This window comes from Manis pentadactyla, chromosome X, assembly GCF_030020395.1.
Source record: "Manis pentadactyla isolate mManPen7 chromosome X, mManPen7.hap1, whole genome shotgun sequence".
NCBI classification, from domain to species: Eukaryota; Metazoa; Chordata; class Mammalia; order Pholidota; family Manidae; genus Manis; species Manis pentadactyla.
In genome coordinates, this window is record NC_080038.1 from 4,507,909 (window position 1) to 4,525,144 (window position 17,236).

The window sequence follows — 17,236 nt, forward strand, 5'->3', positions numbered from 1 at the left end:
TCTTCCCTGTACAAACACAGGAAACCAAATTGAAAGCTTGTATGTGTTTGTTTTGTTTTGTTTTTTAATTAACCCAATAAGCAATAAAAGGAAACATAGGACAGAGATGGATATCTGTCAATTTACTGCAAAAGTTAGGAAAATTGTCCACTCAAGTGAGTGCCGTGTGCATGACTATCCCGGAAAGGAACTTCTGGACCAGGTGGGGGCTGATGTGGTATTGATTTTGCCCCCTGATGCCTTAGCCTAAAACAATTGATAAATCAGTGATTTCATTAGATTAGAAATTTTTGTTAGCAAGAGATCTTTTCATTAACTTCTACTCTATTAGTACGATGACATATATTAACATATATTAATACAATGGTGCCCAAAGATGGCTTGAGGTTTAGGGTCTTATTATGGCAGTTGAATAGAGTCAAAGGAAACCTGACAGGAGAGCCAGCCAGGTGGGAAGAGGGCTTAGATGTATTTCTGGTACCAATCACCAAGTCCTCAGCTGTCACCCTTAGGAACTGGGAGCAGGATAAGATCATCTCTACGACGCCGGAGTGGGTCCCTCTTCAAGGCAAAGATTACACAGACAAGCAGAAGGATGGGGACCAGCTTGCTGCACACCGGCTGCTTTGGGGCACTAACAGGGCAACGTGAGGTGAGCGGGATGGCAGCAGCGGCTGGTACTCTAATCTGCCAAGGCTGATGCACATGCCTGTGGTCTAGCTCCAAACGTGCTCTTCTCCTCGCAAAGCCTACTGCTGGATCAGAAAAGACCCTTTTCCCAAGAGTGCGGCCACGACCCTCTCTCGAAAGTGAGCAAGCAGCTTGACTCCAGGAATGCGATGAGGGACTTCAAGTGGTTAATTAGCTCAGACTGTCAATGCGAGGCTCTAACAGGCTCTTGTGGAGCCCCTCCTGGCTGCACGGGCTAACTCACGCATCAGGACTGCAAAGGCGCCTGGAACGCGGAAACCGGCCTGCCTTCAGGGGTACTGAAGAGGGCAGGGGAAACTGTCTAGTGTACACCTGCAGAGCTTTCCGAATAAACAGAGTATTATCCTTACATCATCGTGCAAAAGCCATTCTCAGAGTCTGCTTATTCCAGTCATGGTTTCTTCTCCATGAATTGCCTCTCTCCACAAAAAAAATCCAAATAAAGAGCTACTTTGTAGAAGATTGACTTCAGCACTTAAAAAACAAAATCCATCATAAGTAGTGAAGTGTAAGTTTAAACTGCAAGCACCTTTTAATAATCATTTATGCTGGCCCTTCGTAGAATGTTTCCCTTATTCTCGGTGAACTAGCATATTTGAAATTCATACTGATTCTTTAATGCTTTTATATAAAAGCATATTTTAATTTATATTACCTCTTTAAAATGCCCTGCTTTTAAAACACGAAAGGTTTTACAAATGGGTTTTCAACCATCATTGTAAAAGCATCCTATTTTTATGGTAAATGCTAATACTTACATAGCAAATGATCTATAATAACAGAAAAGATTTCAGAATAATAGACTTTTAAAAATGGAATGGTGTTAGATTTTATGTAGGGATTTTATGTGGTTTATGATGAGAGGAACAAAAACAATAATGCTTTAAATCCATTAAAGAAACATCACTTGGTAAGAAGAGGAAATTCAATTATTCTGAATTTGAGACGTAATATTTATGCCAGGTTTCCAAGGATCCTATGCAGAAAGAAGAGACACAGGATGGATGACACAGGTTTTAGATGAGAGTATTTCTGAGTAAGATCAAGAGAGAGAAGGAGAGGTCAAGGATGGGCAGCATGAACGGACTTCTGAAAATAGCCACACATCATTCACCTGCATTGCTGGTCAATAGTCTTTTGTACATAGTTCTTAAAAAAATTTATCTGTGTTTAGAAATCACATATAATTGGTGTGTGTGAGTGAAAGTGAGAGAGATTCCTCTTTCTACTTGTGATGAACAGAGCCTAGGGATTGATTTATTTCACTCTTCAAATTACACCCAAAACCATATTAACATTTTATGTGTAACAGCATCCTCTGATGGTACCCAAACCAGATGTAATACATCAGCATCAGTTTGGCATAAAAGAATGTCGTCACATTGGACAACATTGGACAAGAGGCTGGTTGCACTTACCAAAGAGGAGTTAAGGGCTCTGGAAATGGCCTATAAAGGCAAACTATGACATGTGCTAAATGTTTTGAAGAGTTGAATCCCTCCCCACCCTCCATGCTCTGGAAGAGGGCAGTTCCTCCATGGAGGATCTCAGGAGACTCATCAGGATGTTTAAAGTCCACACAGTGACACTTCTGTTCTTGGCTTGTGCCAATAGAAAAACCACCACACTGATGTATTTATTATACATTTTTCAAGCGTGCCATCCCCAGCCCATTTTCCAAGGATTTCTATCTGTTTTCTCCAGTGTACCCAGTGGAGCTTAACTGATTTATTCTTAGTGGAGAAAAATACTATGCCATCATCGTACATGTTAAGTTTAAACATAATCAGTGTGAATGATCTGCTGTGAGCCCAATATGATGTCACTGTGGCTGACGTCGAAGATCCATTCATATTTTCAGATGTTCACATGCGGCACAAAGTTAAGTTTCTTAATGTTTTGTCTTTCTTGCAATGGTGACATGTGGACAGACACCCTTCCCCAAACACACACAAACCCCTGAGCTGTCAAGTGCCCTGCACCGACTCAGCTCTGCTCTTTACCTTTGTACAGCGTCTTGGGCACCTGACAGGTGTGCCCGCACCCGTTGGAACAACACTTCTTGACCCCGGAGCACTCGTGGTCCACCTCACAACTTTCCACGCAGGCGGCGGCAAAGCCACTAGCTTTCTCGGGCGCCGGACAATCTCCCTGCTTCACGGACAGGATGTACTTGAGGAACTCACAGCTGGTCAGGCATTCGTAGTTCTTTTTGGGGAACAGAGGCTGACGGGAGAGAAGAGGAAAATTCCCCCATCAAAGACACGGAACCTCGAATGTCCAAAACCTGAGAAATGCAGGTCAAAACTCTTCTTCCATCAAATATTTCCCACAAGTGTTTTAAGAGTAAGTGCACTTGCTTTCTTTTCTGCTAAAGAAGTAATATTTCATGCTAACTTCCTAAAGGAATACGACAGTTTGTAACTTCAGATTGCACACGACAGATACACATCAATGGCACACACACCCATTTGCACAGTATCACATTCTGAGTTCCAAGCAGTTGTCCAATAATGGGTTATAAACATTTGGGAAATAGCATTTCAGGGGCCCTTTGGACTATGTATATGTACATATATTTTCATTTCCTTTTATTTTCTCCATATACTATAAATACTCATTAAAATGGGTTAGCTGGCAGCCTGTGGAACCTTTATAAACCTCACGGCACTTAACACATATTGATACTTGATCAGAAAGGGGCTAAGTCCGGTTAATGGGGCGTTTGTAAGAGCGTCCAGCCTTCGGAGTTGATGTGTACTTACCGATCCGGAATCCCCGCCGCACGGGGCAGTAAGCGGGCAAACCGCCCTTAGAGACCCAGGACTCCTGGTGACCCAGCTGGTTCTGAACAGCGTCCGCTGACCGCATTTCAGCTCAGCCCAGAATGAAAATTAGGGGGACAGGTGCTCCCTGAGTCACTTCAGGGACACACCGACAAGAGTGAGTCTTGGAAAGCATCGCTGACCAAATGCATCCTTTTTCCTTAGGAAAAGCGGTTGAGAACAGCCTTCAGTCACAGCGAGGACATGAGCGGCAATGGGCGGCTACTACGGCCTTTTCTGCCCCTGGAGGGGGTGCTGCTGGGCTCCTGGGGCCCCACCCAGGGAAGGACGGGGCGAGGCCTCTGCGCGGCCCTCCCTCCGTCTGACGGGAGGTGGTTGGCAATATGACCACCGCCACACCCACCTCTTCCCTATTCCTAAGCCTGTCCCGCTAAACCCACTTATCACCTGCCACACAGCTGTCCAGCCGGGTGAACTCCGTGGCCCTCCATTTACCCCCTTTGGAGGGGCCCTGGGGACACTAGTGGCAAGTCTGGGGCCACTGCGAGCCTGGGCTTGAGGCAGTGCCCATGGCACGTCCCCAGCCTCCCTGTCACTCACCAGCCGGATGTGGCAGTGCCACGGCCTAGACGGTGAGAAGCCACAGACGGGAGAGACTGGGATGCTGCTGGGTACGCGGAGAGCGGCGCCCTGCCTGGAACTGCTCCCGTGCCGCGTGGACGTGGCCCAGCCTGGGCGCTCGCCAGGGCAGTTCGCCTGCCAGAGCGCGCCAAGGCCGGGGGCATCTGGAACGGGCAGTTTCCCGATGCTGTAGGTAGGAGGGCTCCTGCCGTTACCATCCGGTGTCAAGTCGCAGGCAGGGCCGCAAGGATGCACGTGGCGGCGCAGGTGGGCGCAAACCGGGGGCCCGTCCAGCACCGAGCGGCTGAGTGCCAGTGTGCCACCCACCACTCCACACTGGGACGAGCCAGCAGTCTCCACTGCCAGCACCTGGGGACTCCTGGGACCAGCCGGGTCACACCTGCTCACGCCCGCCCGCGCCCTGCCAGCGGCTCCTCTCTGGTGCCCAAATAAGGCTCTCTTCCAGCTGGGACACCTGGGCACACCTGGTACCTGAACACCTGGGCAACCCCTGTAAGGCCTGCCCGCGCACTGACAGCGGCTTCTCCCTCTCCTCAGGCAGGCAACACCAGCTACCCTGGCAGGAGACAGTGCCCGTGAATGACAAGGGCCACTCACCAGGGAGTATTTCACACAACGGCGAAGGTATATCAACAAAAAAATAGAAAGAAAGGCAAATACCTCACCATCAACAAAGCCCCTGGTTTGAGGGGGTGGGGAGAAGAGAAAGGAATGTCTCTGGCCCTTTCCCAAAAAGAGGGTTGATTTTAGCCTATCATTCATCATGTGGACGACTGGAAATGTCACTGAGAACCCCAAATCCAATCAGCTTCAGCACAGACACGGCCCGGTGACCCTGGGCGACCCCAATGCCTGTGTACTTTGTTTCATCAGGCTTCTTCTCCCCAAAAAAGATGGAATCAAAAATCTGCCTAAGAGTTAAGATGGCAAATGATACATTAATGTGTATTTTACCACAATTTTAAAAAGACCTATGTAAGAGCTAGAAATGTGTCCATTCCATAGGGATGCACGTAGCATCAAAGAGTGGTGTTCCCCGGTAGCTGCACTCTTTCTGATACTGTAAATTTAACATACGTCAAGGCATCAATAGTCTATTACAATTACATACAAGGCACAGATTTCACACTCCTAAATTCATTAATAGAAGGTGGAACACAAAAAACACTAGCTAGAAAAGTATAACTCTAAGGTTTGAATTAGAATGGTAGATGCCTAAGAAAACTGGTTGTTAATAATTAGTCATATGTAAAATTTGAAAACATGAATTGAGTGGATTAAAATAGTGCCTCAACTTAAGAACCTTCCAGGTAAAACTTAGAAGGCCACAGTTTCAATAGAGAAGTTCCATATTAATTTGTACCTAATTAATTATAGAAAAAAACCTTTAAAACATTTACAGCATGATTGGTTCTGAAGGCTTTTCTCTCAACTCCACAGTTCATTGTCCTGTTAGTTATTTAGATGGTTTTACTTCATTGGCTTTTGAAGTTCTAAATTTAGGTCCAATCCTAAATTAGGAATCAAAAAAGTATGTGAAGGGATCTGTAACAATTATGGAATGGTTACCAGCTTTCCTCTTTCAACAGAATGTATACGATACATGCACTGAAAGAAAATACTTAGTTACCAAAATCATCAGCGCCCCACCTGCCACAGGAGCTGACATTTCCAAGGAAAAATAATTTTATTTTACCTGGCAAGTGTTTTCTGCTTGCTAATGGGGAACTCACAGTGACGTACTTTGCACCATGGTATAATCAGATCACCTCACTTCAAACTTCTTCACATGACAATAAGGTATGAGTCAAGAATCTGATAAGAAACCTGGGCTCTCTGCTCCCATTATCCCAATTATCTGTGTGCCAACCAGCACAGCCTGGAAGGGTGAAGGACAGGAAAGCAGACATGGTATCTCCTTATCTTAATAACTTGCTTACCGAGCTAATGAGGCAGAATTCAAAACAATAAAAACAGTGCCCTAGCCAGATCTGAAACATTTCTTCCCAAAGAGGGTAAAAGAAGAATGATCATAATATAATTAGCACAGGAATATCGATCTTCCCATTGATGTAAAAGGGGTTCTGTACATTTACTCAAATTTTTCCCTTTTTGGTATGAATTCAAAAATGTGATTTCCTGGTGTGATTACTTTGAGGACCATGGAAACAAAAATGTTCATCTTTGTACTGGCATTTCCTAGACTGGTCCACAGGTTTGAGATAATACAAATAATGTTATGAATATTACATGAGATCATGCAAAGAGCTAAGCCCTATTATGCAGAGGTGGCACACAATAGGTACTCAATAGGAGAGGAGTAATTGGTGTCTCTCTTCTTTTCCCACAGCTACAAATTTACTGTTTAACATTTCCAATTTTTTTTTGACAAAAAATGTTGTAAGATCCAAAGATAGAAATTTGTCTCTGCTTCTTTTACAGTGTGACTAGCCACAAGTTTCCAACATGCTCCTGCTAGGTTAAACTCAGAAAATCAGCACAGAGGGAATGGCTGGAATTTATAAGAAAGAAATAGTCTGAGTAGTTTAACTTAAATGAAGGTCATTTTAACAAATACATGGATGTGACACAATAACCATACAGAGAGGTTCTATTTAACCGTTCGATTGTTTGTTATGTGTTGAAGGCAAATTCTGATGTTGCCTATCAATTATCTTGGATAATTATCTTGGATTAGGCTGAAAAAATATTAATGGTCTGTTTATAAATTGGAGAGCATATGGTGTCTGTACACAAGGTCTCTCACTATACCTTCAATCACAGCTTAATGAGAAGGTACTAGGTGAATGGAATAAGCACAAAAATGTGCAGTTTGGAGAAAATGGTATGTGAACATTAATACTTTACATATAAAGAAATTGTGTGAATTGATCCCCAAATGGCTAGCTGGAAATCATATGAACAAAGGTCAATTTGGTGTCAGAGAGCAACCTCCCGACCATTAAGCCTGTAATATTTGCTGTGATATCAAAAATTAGTTAACTCATAGACTTATCAAGAGGGGTGTGAAAGTTTTAGGAAAACTGCAAGTTATCCAAATCATAATGAGTATACTGAGCATCAGCTTCATAGTAAATGCAAAGGTGGGGTAACACAAGGTGCATGTGCTAAATGCTATATTTCTTCTTTATGTAGTTATAGCCTATCTATGAAGGCAAATTATTAATGATAAAATTAATGCTACTACAGTTCCTTTATAAAACTATTCATATGAATAATTTCACAAACTGCACAAATGGCAATCTTTTGCCAGGTCATTGGCTCCAGTTTAAAATTCAGCAAAATCATGGTTACCATGGTCATGAATTTTTGTTCGTTGTTTCCTTTCTTCTGCCCTTACCTTCTAGAAAACTAAGAATGGAATAGCCTTGAAAGATCATGTATTTTTCTAGAGTAGTTTCTTATCTAATGGGCATCATTATTCAGAGAGCAAAGTGGTAAAGGAAATACACTTGGGTATTAGTGAGAAATCCTTCATATTTTAAGGAATGTCATATGCAATATTAGTTAATTCTTATAAATCTCTCCTATATCTCATCTCTTAACCAAAAATATAAAACGTGTTTTTCAGTGTCTGACCTCGGTAATATGCAAAGCCCAACTTACCTGTGGCAATTGTATTCAATATGATATTTTCACTTATAAAATTTTTATTTTATAAAAATAAAATGAAATAGTAACTGCAGTCGGTAATGGTTCTTGAATGCTTTTGAGAAAGATAACTATTACCTTCATTTTGTCATTTTGTTTGGGGTAAAAAGCAGGGTATTGTACAATAAAATAATTTGTACAGTAATCATGGAAATGATGAACATAAAAACATCCCATTTATTATTGCATCTTAATATGACAGAAATCATAAATATGAGGGCCTCAGATATAGAAAGACCGTCGCATGTGGTATTCAGTTCCATTCAACAGAATTGCACCATGTGCTTACTGTCCAATACGGCAGCCTTTGCAGAGAACCAGGGCCTGGGTGGATTCTCTTTCTGTTCCAGCCGATAAACAGAAGTATCACCTTGACAACAGAATCCCCCGAGATGAGTTCTCCAGGACCACCACCATCACCACAGCAGTGGTAGTGAACCCCTAACAGGTAATGCAGGTCGAGAATAAATGGGCTGGTACAAAACTCAGTACACAAAGAAAATGAGGCAGATATTTACATATTATGTGGGAAAAAACATTTGCGCAGTCCAATTTGGACTTCAAGTACAAGAGGTAAAGTCTGTTGGGAACAGTCTCAAAGCAAATGATATCTCTGGACTGTTTTTTAAAAATAAACGAAGATACGGTCCAAATTAAAAAGCCAAGTATAAAAAAATCAGCTTAAAAGACATTAGTCATTTTATCAATCACATAAGTATAAAACTAAAATTAAAGTAGCTACTCTGGTTAGGGAAAAGAATTTGATATAATAAAACTAAAAATGAGAAACACAGTACGTTAGACAATTTGGTGGGCACACAAAGAGTCGTGTGAGAAATGTGAGTGTGACTTACCTTGAACTTAATCTTAGGACATCAGTAAATACTTTTAAAAACATGAAATTTAAAAAATGCTGCTTTTAATCTCATATTTTTCATAAAAATTTCCCCCTAAAATGTGGGGGTTCTTTTTTCTTCTGTTATATTCAAGTAATATTATGCTATAAGCATTATTAAAATCTACCATGCATACAGAGAGGCCAGGTAAGATGGTTGTCTAATATTAATGTGTCAGGGTCCCTCAGACCGCACCCAGGTTTGGTACCTCACTTGGGAGACCCACAGGACTCAGCATATAGTCATACACAGGGTCATGATTTACCACAGCAATAGGAGGCAAAGCAAATTCAGCAAAGGGGAAACTGGGATGGGGCAAAGTCTGGGGGAAACCAGCTGCGGGCTTCCGAGGGTCCTCTCCTCATAGAGTCACCCCGGATGCTCTTAACTCCTCAGTCCCAATCCCTTATGTCAACATGTGTGAATGTGTCAGCCAGAGCACCTCAGCAGAGACGCAATGTCTAGGGTGTACCTTGGGGACTGATCATCTAGGCACCTTCTGCCTAGCATGCAGCAAAAATCCTGACTCCCAGCAGGAAAGCATGTATTCACCATAAACCATTCTTTTTGGAGTAATGGTTTAGGCATAGTGAGCCCCTCTTATCACTAGGGAATGGTGGGATCCCTCCCCAAATGTGATTTTCCAGATGCCCCCAGCAGCCAACCTTTTTAGTGGACGTTTCTAAGAAAGCACTCTTTGATTTGCAATGATAATTCTCTACACATAACAATGGCTAATCCCGATGGTAGAATTTGGAGTAATGGTTTGGTTTTATTCTCTTGTGTAGCTTGTTATAGAAAGGTTTTAATGGGCATGTATAATGTCTATAAAAAAGAAAGACATTATACTATCAAAAAGACCTACCAGTTGTATCTTTCAAAGAAGGCATCTAAATACTACATATGCATGAAATAGGAAAAAGCCTTCTCAATTCAAATGTTTCTAATTTATGCTTGGAAATGCAATTATAATTTGCTTAGAAACTCAATTATACATATGAATTTATTAGATGTGATTACAATTAATTTAGTTCCCAGGCAAATTATAGACCTTGGCCATGAATAATATAAATGTAGGAGAAAATCAGAAACTTGCACACTAGGAAGTCCCTTCCTGTGAGTACATACTCTTTTTGTTAAGTTACAGTCATCTTATGTGTATCTAGCTTCCTCTTCGTAAGCCTGCTTTAGTATTTATTTTGAAGGTAAACGTGTCACCTCGTATGGGAGAAATCAATGGTCAGATTCTCCACTGGGAGCGACGCTCTAGAATCTGGCTGGAAGATCTTTGGGCACACAAAATAATTTCAGAAATCCAAAAATTCCTAGAGAATCAAGGATGGCCAGGGCACCTTGGCTAGAGCATCATTTCTACCTCTCCTCTTCTGCCTGCAGTTTGTTTACAGACGTTAGCAGACGTGCCTGTGAAATAACTAGCCCACAGAAGCACGTATACACTGATTCTTCAGCCAAACTGGCCTTCCAGGAACTAGGGCTCTGAAGATGAGCAGAAGTATGAGAAGTATGCCCCACTCTGACTGCAGTTTATGCGCTTATTAGCAAAGAGGTGAATTCAGGCAACAGTTCAATTTGCATTGATATAAAGGTAGAAGCAGCAAGTAAGGGAAGAACTCAGGAGGTGAAAAAGGATTAGACAAGGAGCAAGCTCGTAAGACAAGCCATCTACCATCAGGATGACTTCAGTGGGAAAGGGTGGCGTGAAGGACAGAAAAATGTTCTAGAAGCGGGGAACAGCAAACACAAGGGAACAGAAGAAAACACTGCCTGCTCCTCCACTCACGGCACAGCAATACATCAGGAAGGTAGAGCTGGGTGACTTGGGGTTCAAGATTAATTGTGTGAGTCTCAGTTTCTGCAGATAGAAAAGGAGGATAATAATGATGATTGCTGCATAATATTACTCTGAATAAAGTCTGTACTGCAGCACAGATTCTGGCATATAGAAAGGTTTAAATTAGTGGTGGCTGATAATATCAGTATCAGAATTCTTAGTTCTGGAAATTCTATGAAACCCAGGGAACACTATAGGTGAATGATAGGTTGCCTAAAATCCTCACACCAGTAATTTCCTGTAAAAATGGAATACATTCTAACGTTGTCAAATGTAGATGTTTACTCTGATTTATGATGTTAAATTTCTAATAGGTCTCCATCTTAGAGAATTTTGCAAACACCACCGACCTCTGGAAACTCATCACAGCCACCCACGTTATAAGCAGAATCATACTTCAGGAAAGATGGGCACTTTTCTCAGCAGGGTGTCAGGTAACCCAACTCCATTCGGACACTGTGCACCCAGACATGGCATTAGATTCCACAGGGAGAGGCTGAGCCCGCTAGGGCTGCATCCCCCGTCCCTGCAGAAGCCAACAGCAACTCCCAGTTGTCACGTGTGCTTCGGACAGAACGGCTACAGGCTGGATTCTCCAACCAGCTCCTCTGATTCGGCCAATGTGCTAGAGCGGCTCACAGAATTCACAGAAACATTCCACCTACTAGCCCACCAGTTAAATACAAAAGGAAGTACCACATGGAAGAGATGCTGAGGGAAGGCATGGGGAAAGGGCCTGGGGCTTTGCGGCCTCTCTGGGAACTGTCCCCACATCCCCACGTGGTCACCAATCTGGAAGCTCTCTGAACCCTGCCTTTTGGGGGTTTTTTTTGTTGCTATCATTAATGTACAATTACATGAACAACATTATGGTTACTAGACTCCCCCTATTATCAAGTCCCCACCACATACCCCATTACAGTCACTGCCCATGCCTTCTGGGTTTTTATAGAGGCCTTATTACACAGACATACTTGATTAAATCATTGGCCACTGGTGCTTGAACTCCATCTCCAGCCCCTTTCCCCTCCCTGGAGGTCTGTGGATGGGAAAGTTCCAACCCTCTAATCAAAGGCTGGTTCCCCTGGCAACCAGCTGCCCTTCCTTAGGTGCATTCCCAAAGTTACCTCATCCACTTAACAAAGTCACTTTGAATGCCTTCATCCTTTAGGAAATTCCAAACAATTTTAGGAGCTCTGTATCAAGAAAGAGGTTGAAGATCAAACATATGCTTACTAAGCAACCAAAGACCACAGAAAGCTTCCTTGAAATCTCTTTTTCCTTTGTTTATACACTACTGTGGGGAAATCATGCCACTTCTAAATTGATCGGACCATCACAGAATGAAATGAAAATTAATGTAAAAAAAAATCAACGCTATTTCCTTATGAATGTGCAAGGGAAATTACAACTACCCTAGGTTAGGAATATGGTTCTCAAAAGGAGTGATTTTAGCCCCACCCCCACCCCCAGGAATATTAGGCAAGGTCTGGAGATGTTTCTGGTCCCCTTGACTGGAAGGGGAGCATGCCTGGCATCTAGTGGGTGGAGCCCAGGGCTGCTGCCCAGCCTCCTACAGTGCCCAGGATGGCCCCCTGCAAAGAATTATGTAACTAAAAAATGTCCATAGTGCCAGAGTTGAGAAATTCAGGATTTGAGCTATAAATTGATATATTAGCCAGCAGTACACTAGTGTAAAAGGGGATAAGACTCCATCACCCTCTGGAGAAGCCTAGAATCCACTGCAGGAGACAGACCCTAAAAGAGCTGCCCGTGTCGTGAGCGCAGGCCGAAACAGACACATGTACAAATCCTAGGACAACCAGTGGTGGTAGCATATGTTCAACAACATCTGAATGGTGTCCAGCTGTGTGTCCCACAACAGGGGCATAGAGAATAAACTCACTGCTCCTGCTGTCATTCTGCCTTTCAGTAAAGAGATAAAATGCAAATAACCATTCTAGCACAGTGAGTATCTGGTTGAAAAACAGGAATGACACCAAGTGAAATAAAGGGAAGGAGGTCCAAGAAGGTGCTCAGAAGACAGGACAGCTGTCTTAACTGAGAAGGAATGAGTGAAGTATAGTGTTTAAACCTAGATGCTGTGCAACCATAAAGAACAGATTCCGCAAAACCAGAGTAACCTCGTTTTGTATATTGACCTCCTGCCATAAACAACTCTAAAACTGGACAAACTAGACGCAACAACTTCATCCAGATGTTGCCCCACAGGTCAACAAGGACAATGGGCCCTGAGAGGTGCCACAAATGACGTGCACCCAAAGACTGCCAAACACGAGATGCTGGAGGTTGTCTGGAGTCCACGGTGCAGGAAAGGGTCACCCAAAGAGAGTCCTGTCCGTGACTTCTGAGTTGGGAAAGAGATCAACGTTTGAGGAGGCTGATGTAGGTGACTCCTGACGGCCAAATATCAGGAAGGACAGAACTCTGTGCACCGAGAGAGAAGCCCAGAGTTGCTGGGGGATGCCTGGCATGTTTGGCTGAAAGGTGATCTGAAGGGGCAGAGCTACACAAGGCTGGGGAAAGGACAACCAGAAAGCAGTAGGACAAACAATTCCTAGAGTTCTAACAACATACACTCTAACAATGCACATTCCAAGCAGTCAGAGTGGAAAGATTATATGATACGCAGGACGTGGGACAGAGTCCTCAGAAACTCAGCACCTTAGTAACGGGGATAAATTAGCCCTCAACTAAAGGCTGCTCTGGACCTGCCCTACAAAAATTTAAAAGCCAGCTTCTAGAAGAGCAAACTGATCTCAACTTAACTACATGCCAGAACAATGTCTAACACTTTTTGGAGAAAGAGCAAAATTCAGAACACAAAATTTGGTATCCAATCCAAAATACTCAGAAAGCAGAAATTAGGATACAGAACAAAAGGGGGTGAAAAACTAATCTCAAGAAACACAATCAGAAAGGATGGAGGCGGTTGAATTAGCAGGAAAGGACATTTGAAAAGTTGTTATGGATCTACTCTGTATGTCCAGGAATGTGGATACAAACATGAACACAGAAGGGAGAGAAATGAAAAACACAGAAAAACCTATGTGGAACTTCCAGAAGTAACAATGAAGCAATGAAAAGTATGCCAGATGGGATTCTAAAAATGTTAGACATTGTAGAAGAACAGATCACTTGCAGGGAATGTGAGGACATAGGGATAAAAACTATCCAAATGAAGCAAACAGGGGGAAAAAATTAAAAAGAAACCTGATCAGAGACTCATTGACCCAGGAGACAGTATAACAGTCCCAGAAGGAAGGGAGACAGAGGACGGGACAGAAAGAAAATGTTGGCTGATGTGTTAAAAATTTGATTGAAATTATAAGCCGGCAATTAGAAAAACCTCGATGGCTCCCAAGAAAAGGAGCAAAAAAAAACTCCCAGTCAGGGTCCGCCATGATCATGTCACTTACAATCAGACATAGAAAGAAAACCTTAAAAGCAGAGAAATAAAAAGATACTATATGCAGTAAAAACAAAGAAAGATTTTCAGAAAATATGCAAGATAGAAGAGAGTGGACAGATGTTTTTGAATATTGATTATAAAGAAACTGTTAACCTGGAATTCAATACCCAGTGTGCCGGGAGCCATGCTACTCCAGCTGTGCAGCAAAGCTCAGGCTGGAGGAAGACGCCCGCAAAGCAGGGGCCTTCGCAGCCGGCTCCCTCTATCACCCACCTTGAGTTTGTTTTTCTCCATTATACTATTGGTTTTGGTTTTTGCTTGCACTGTTGCCAAAGACTAAGCTAACCTTTGCTGAGCAGCATGGAAAAGATGAGAACATAAACTTCCCAAAAGCTTTTCAGGACGGTGCTCCTGAAGAATGGAACGGGCAGGGGCCAAATGGCAATCTTAGCATAAAGTACCAAAACCTGCTGTTAGTTAGTCAAATATTGACCACCCCATTTCCACTGAGAATGCCCCCCTTGTTTACCATGCTAGTGAAACTAGTGTTGGAAAGTTTTATAGAAATAAAGTCATGAGAAAATATTGAATAGAATAACCCTGTTGACACTTAATTAATCATCTCATGTTTTCTTCCCTCTACTACTTCTATAGTTTGTTTTTCTTCTTTCCTAATTACGGCCCTTTACTAGAATTTGTGCCTCATACGTGAAATTACCAAGCACCATAATTTTCCAGGAAGTAAAGATACCTCAAAACAAGTGCCGGGCATAGAAGCCATGGAGCATAAATCTGCAAAGAAGTGAAAAACTAACCTTTTCAAAGAATATTACTTCTCTCTCACTTACCAGCTTTACATCTCCCTGTATGGCCCCGTAATAAGATGGCTGGTTAGCCAGAGACGGGTAAGATTCCTCAAGGGAGGAACAACCTAAGACAGGCACAGTCGCAGGGGGGTCATCGGGTGAGAAAAAGGGGGCCAACAGAGGTGAGGCTTAGAACCTCACCCCACCAGTTTTGAGAGAAATCTTCTACACCTGTGGATGTTTTGTTGCCCTTGTTCAGCTTGGATTAAGACCTGGTCTGTAGGCACAAACCTGATCATCTACACCTGCCTTCTTACAGTTCTAAACCATGCTTTCTATCTATATCTTGCATTTACCTACTACATTAAGATTTTATTAGATTCACATATAAAGTATAAAAATCAAATGAATAATCATACATTATATTCGATGTGATTGTTTGTAGTTAAAACAGAAACAGTTTCTATGATATGAATGCCCTTGCATTGTTCACCATGTAAGAACTTGTTTAGTCCCTGCAGTAGTGGAGTCACGGAGACCTGGGTAGCATATGTCAGGGAGATTTTAGTATCCACACAGAAGAAAGAGAAATGTAGATAAGAAGAAGAAATTTAGTTTGCTGCCTAATGTGCCCTATAAAGGGGTATAAGATGAAGATATGAGTTTATGATTTTAGATTGATTATAAATTTATAAAGCCTCTCAGAATATTTTTGTGGGAAAGAATCCTAGCTAACTGTGGCACTAGGTGACCTGAATTTCACCCTGAGCTGATAGACTCCATAGTCGCTGCTACATACTGCACGCTCCTACGGTCACATGCACTACTTAGAAACTGCGTTGCATAGAAACGTAAAACACAATAAAGTACATGTTGCTAGCAAAAGTTTCGGTCAAGGAACAGAAAAACAATCACCTGTCTAATGCTTGACCAACCATGAATAGATTAGAAAGGAGAAAAAAAGAAAAAAGCTTGCCTATACTTATTAACCAACTGCCTATACTAATGAATCATCAGAATAATAAAAAATAATCATATCCTTGTGCAAAATGGTATAAATAAAGCTGTCATTGGCACTTTGTCGAGAGACCACCTCCATCTGACTCCGTGTCCTGTCTCTCCATACGCCGACTCCGTCCTGCACCTACGGGCATCCCACCCCTAGGCTGGAGCTGGACTCCCGCACCAATGAATATCAATTTGGGGATAGAGACAGAGCAACAAGTTTAAGTGTGCATTGTTGAATAAAGAGTGGTTTTTTTTTTAACTTTTAAAAACCATTTGCATTGATTTTCAATCATTATCAGGAATTGCATAATTTCTCTCTATGGAATATTGAAAGAAATTACAAAAGAATTCACAGACATAGCAGGCAACTCACGTGAGTGCTTGATGCTGCCCCACCGTCCATACATGTGTGTGCAGAGGCCAGTCCTTGGCCCAGAGGCATCGCCTGTTGGAAATGCAGACGGCGTACACCTGCAGAATCGGACTCCGCATGCCAACAGGCTTCCGTGTGCATGATCCAGTCTGAAAACCCACTCAGGTCATCCTGGGAGCTGGCTGGCATCAGCAGAAGCATGAGTCTCTCCACCTCTGCACAAGGCTGGACTCATTCCCAGTTTCTTATCCCAGCAATCTTGGCTTTTCCCGCAAGGTATCTCCAACTTCACCTTCCTGACAATGAGTCATTTCCCCCTGACATGTAAATGTAGTGAAGTCTTCCCGAGTGAAAGCACGCCTGAAGCGCTCCCTCAAGACGGAAGCACCTGACCACAGCAACTTGTGTCTCCTGCTCCCACAAAGGCAGTCTCAGAGGAGGCCCTTGAACTTAGAGAAAGAGCAGGTGCATCTAGCCTCTGTGTCCTCCCTGACCTTTTAGTCTGCAGCCCGGAGTTGTATGGATTGACTACTATTTCCCAAAGACACCCTCGGAAGTGCGCTCCCAGCTGCCTCCTAACCCGTATTCAGGGGGCTCTTTTCACTCCGTGGCTTACAGACCCATCACAGAATTCAGGAGTGCTGAGAGACCCTGCCTCCCTCCCTCATAAGAAAAATAGCTAATATTTGTTTGATGCGTCCTATGTTCACACTCGGATAAGTGCCTTACATGCATCTTTTATTTTTCACTTAAATTTGATGCTTTGGTCATTTCCATGCTATCCCCACCTTAGGTGGCTACCTGTCTAGTCCCTCTTGTCAGACAAGATAAGTCTTTAACTCATTCGGAATCATCTCCAGGCTCAGCCTCTTAGAAGCTTTCGAGACTCATCGATTCCCCTCCAACGGAGTCTCATATAATTCTCAATTCTCATATACACTCCCAAGTGTCATGTAAAAAAAAGAAATCAATGAAAATTGAACATCCCTATTTTAAAAAGAAAAGCAAAAGATAAGATGTATATTCCATGGAGAACATATTCCACATAGCCAATAAA

At 42.7% G+C, this 17,236-nt stretch overlaps 1 protein-coding gene across 2 annotated transcripts in view; it reads right to left on the reverse strand.

Moving 5' to 3' along the window:
• ANOS1 (anosmin 1) overlaps positions 1-17,236 on the reverse strand; it is a 154,500-nt gene that overhangs the window by 42,087 nt on the left and 95,177 nt on the right. For both annotated transcript variants that reach the window (XM_057496179.1, XM_057496178.1), the window contains one exon: positions 2,715-2,937. In XM_057496179.1, the coding sequence (XP_057352162.1) occupies positions 2,715-2,937 (223 nt within the window). The remainder of the gene's footprint in view (positions 1-2,714; positions 2,938-17,236) is intronic.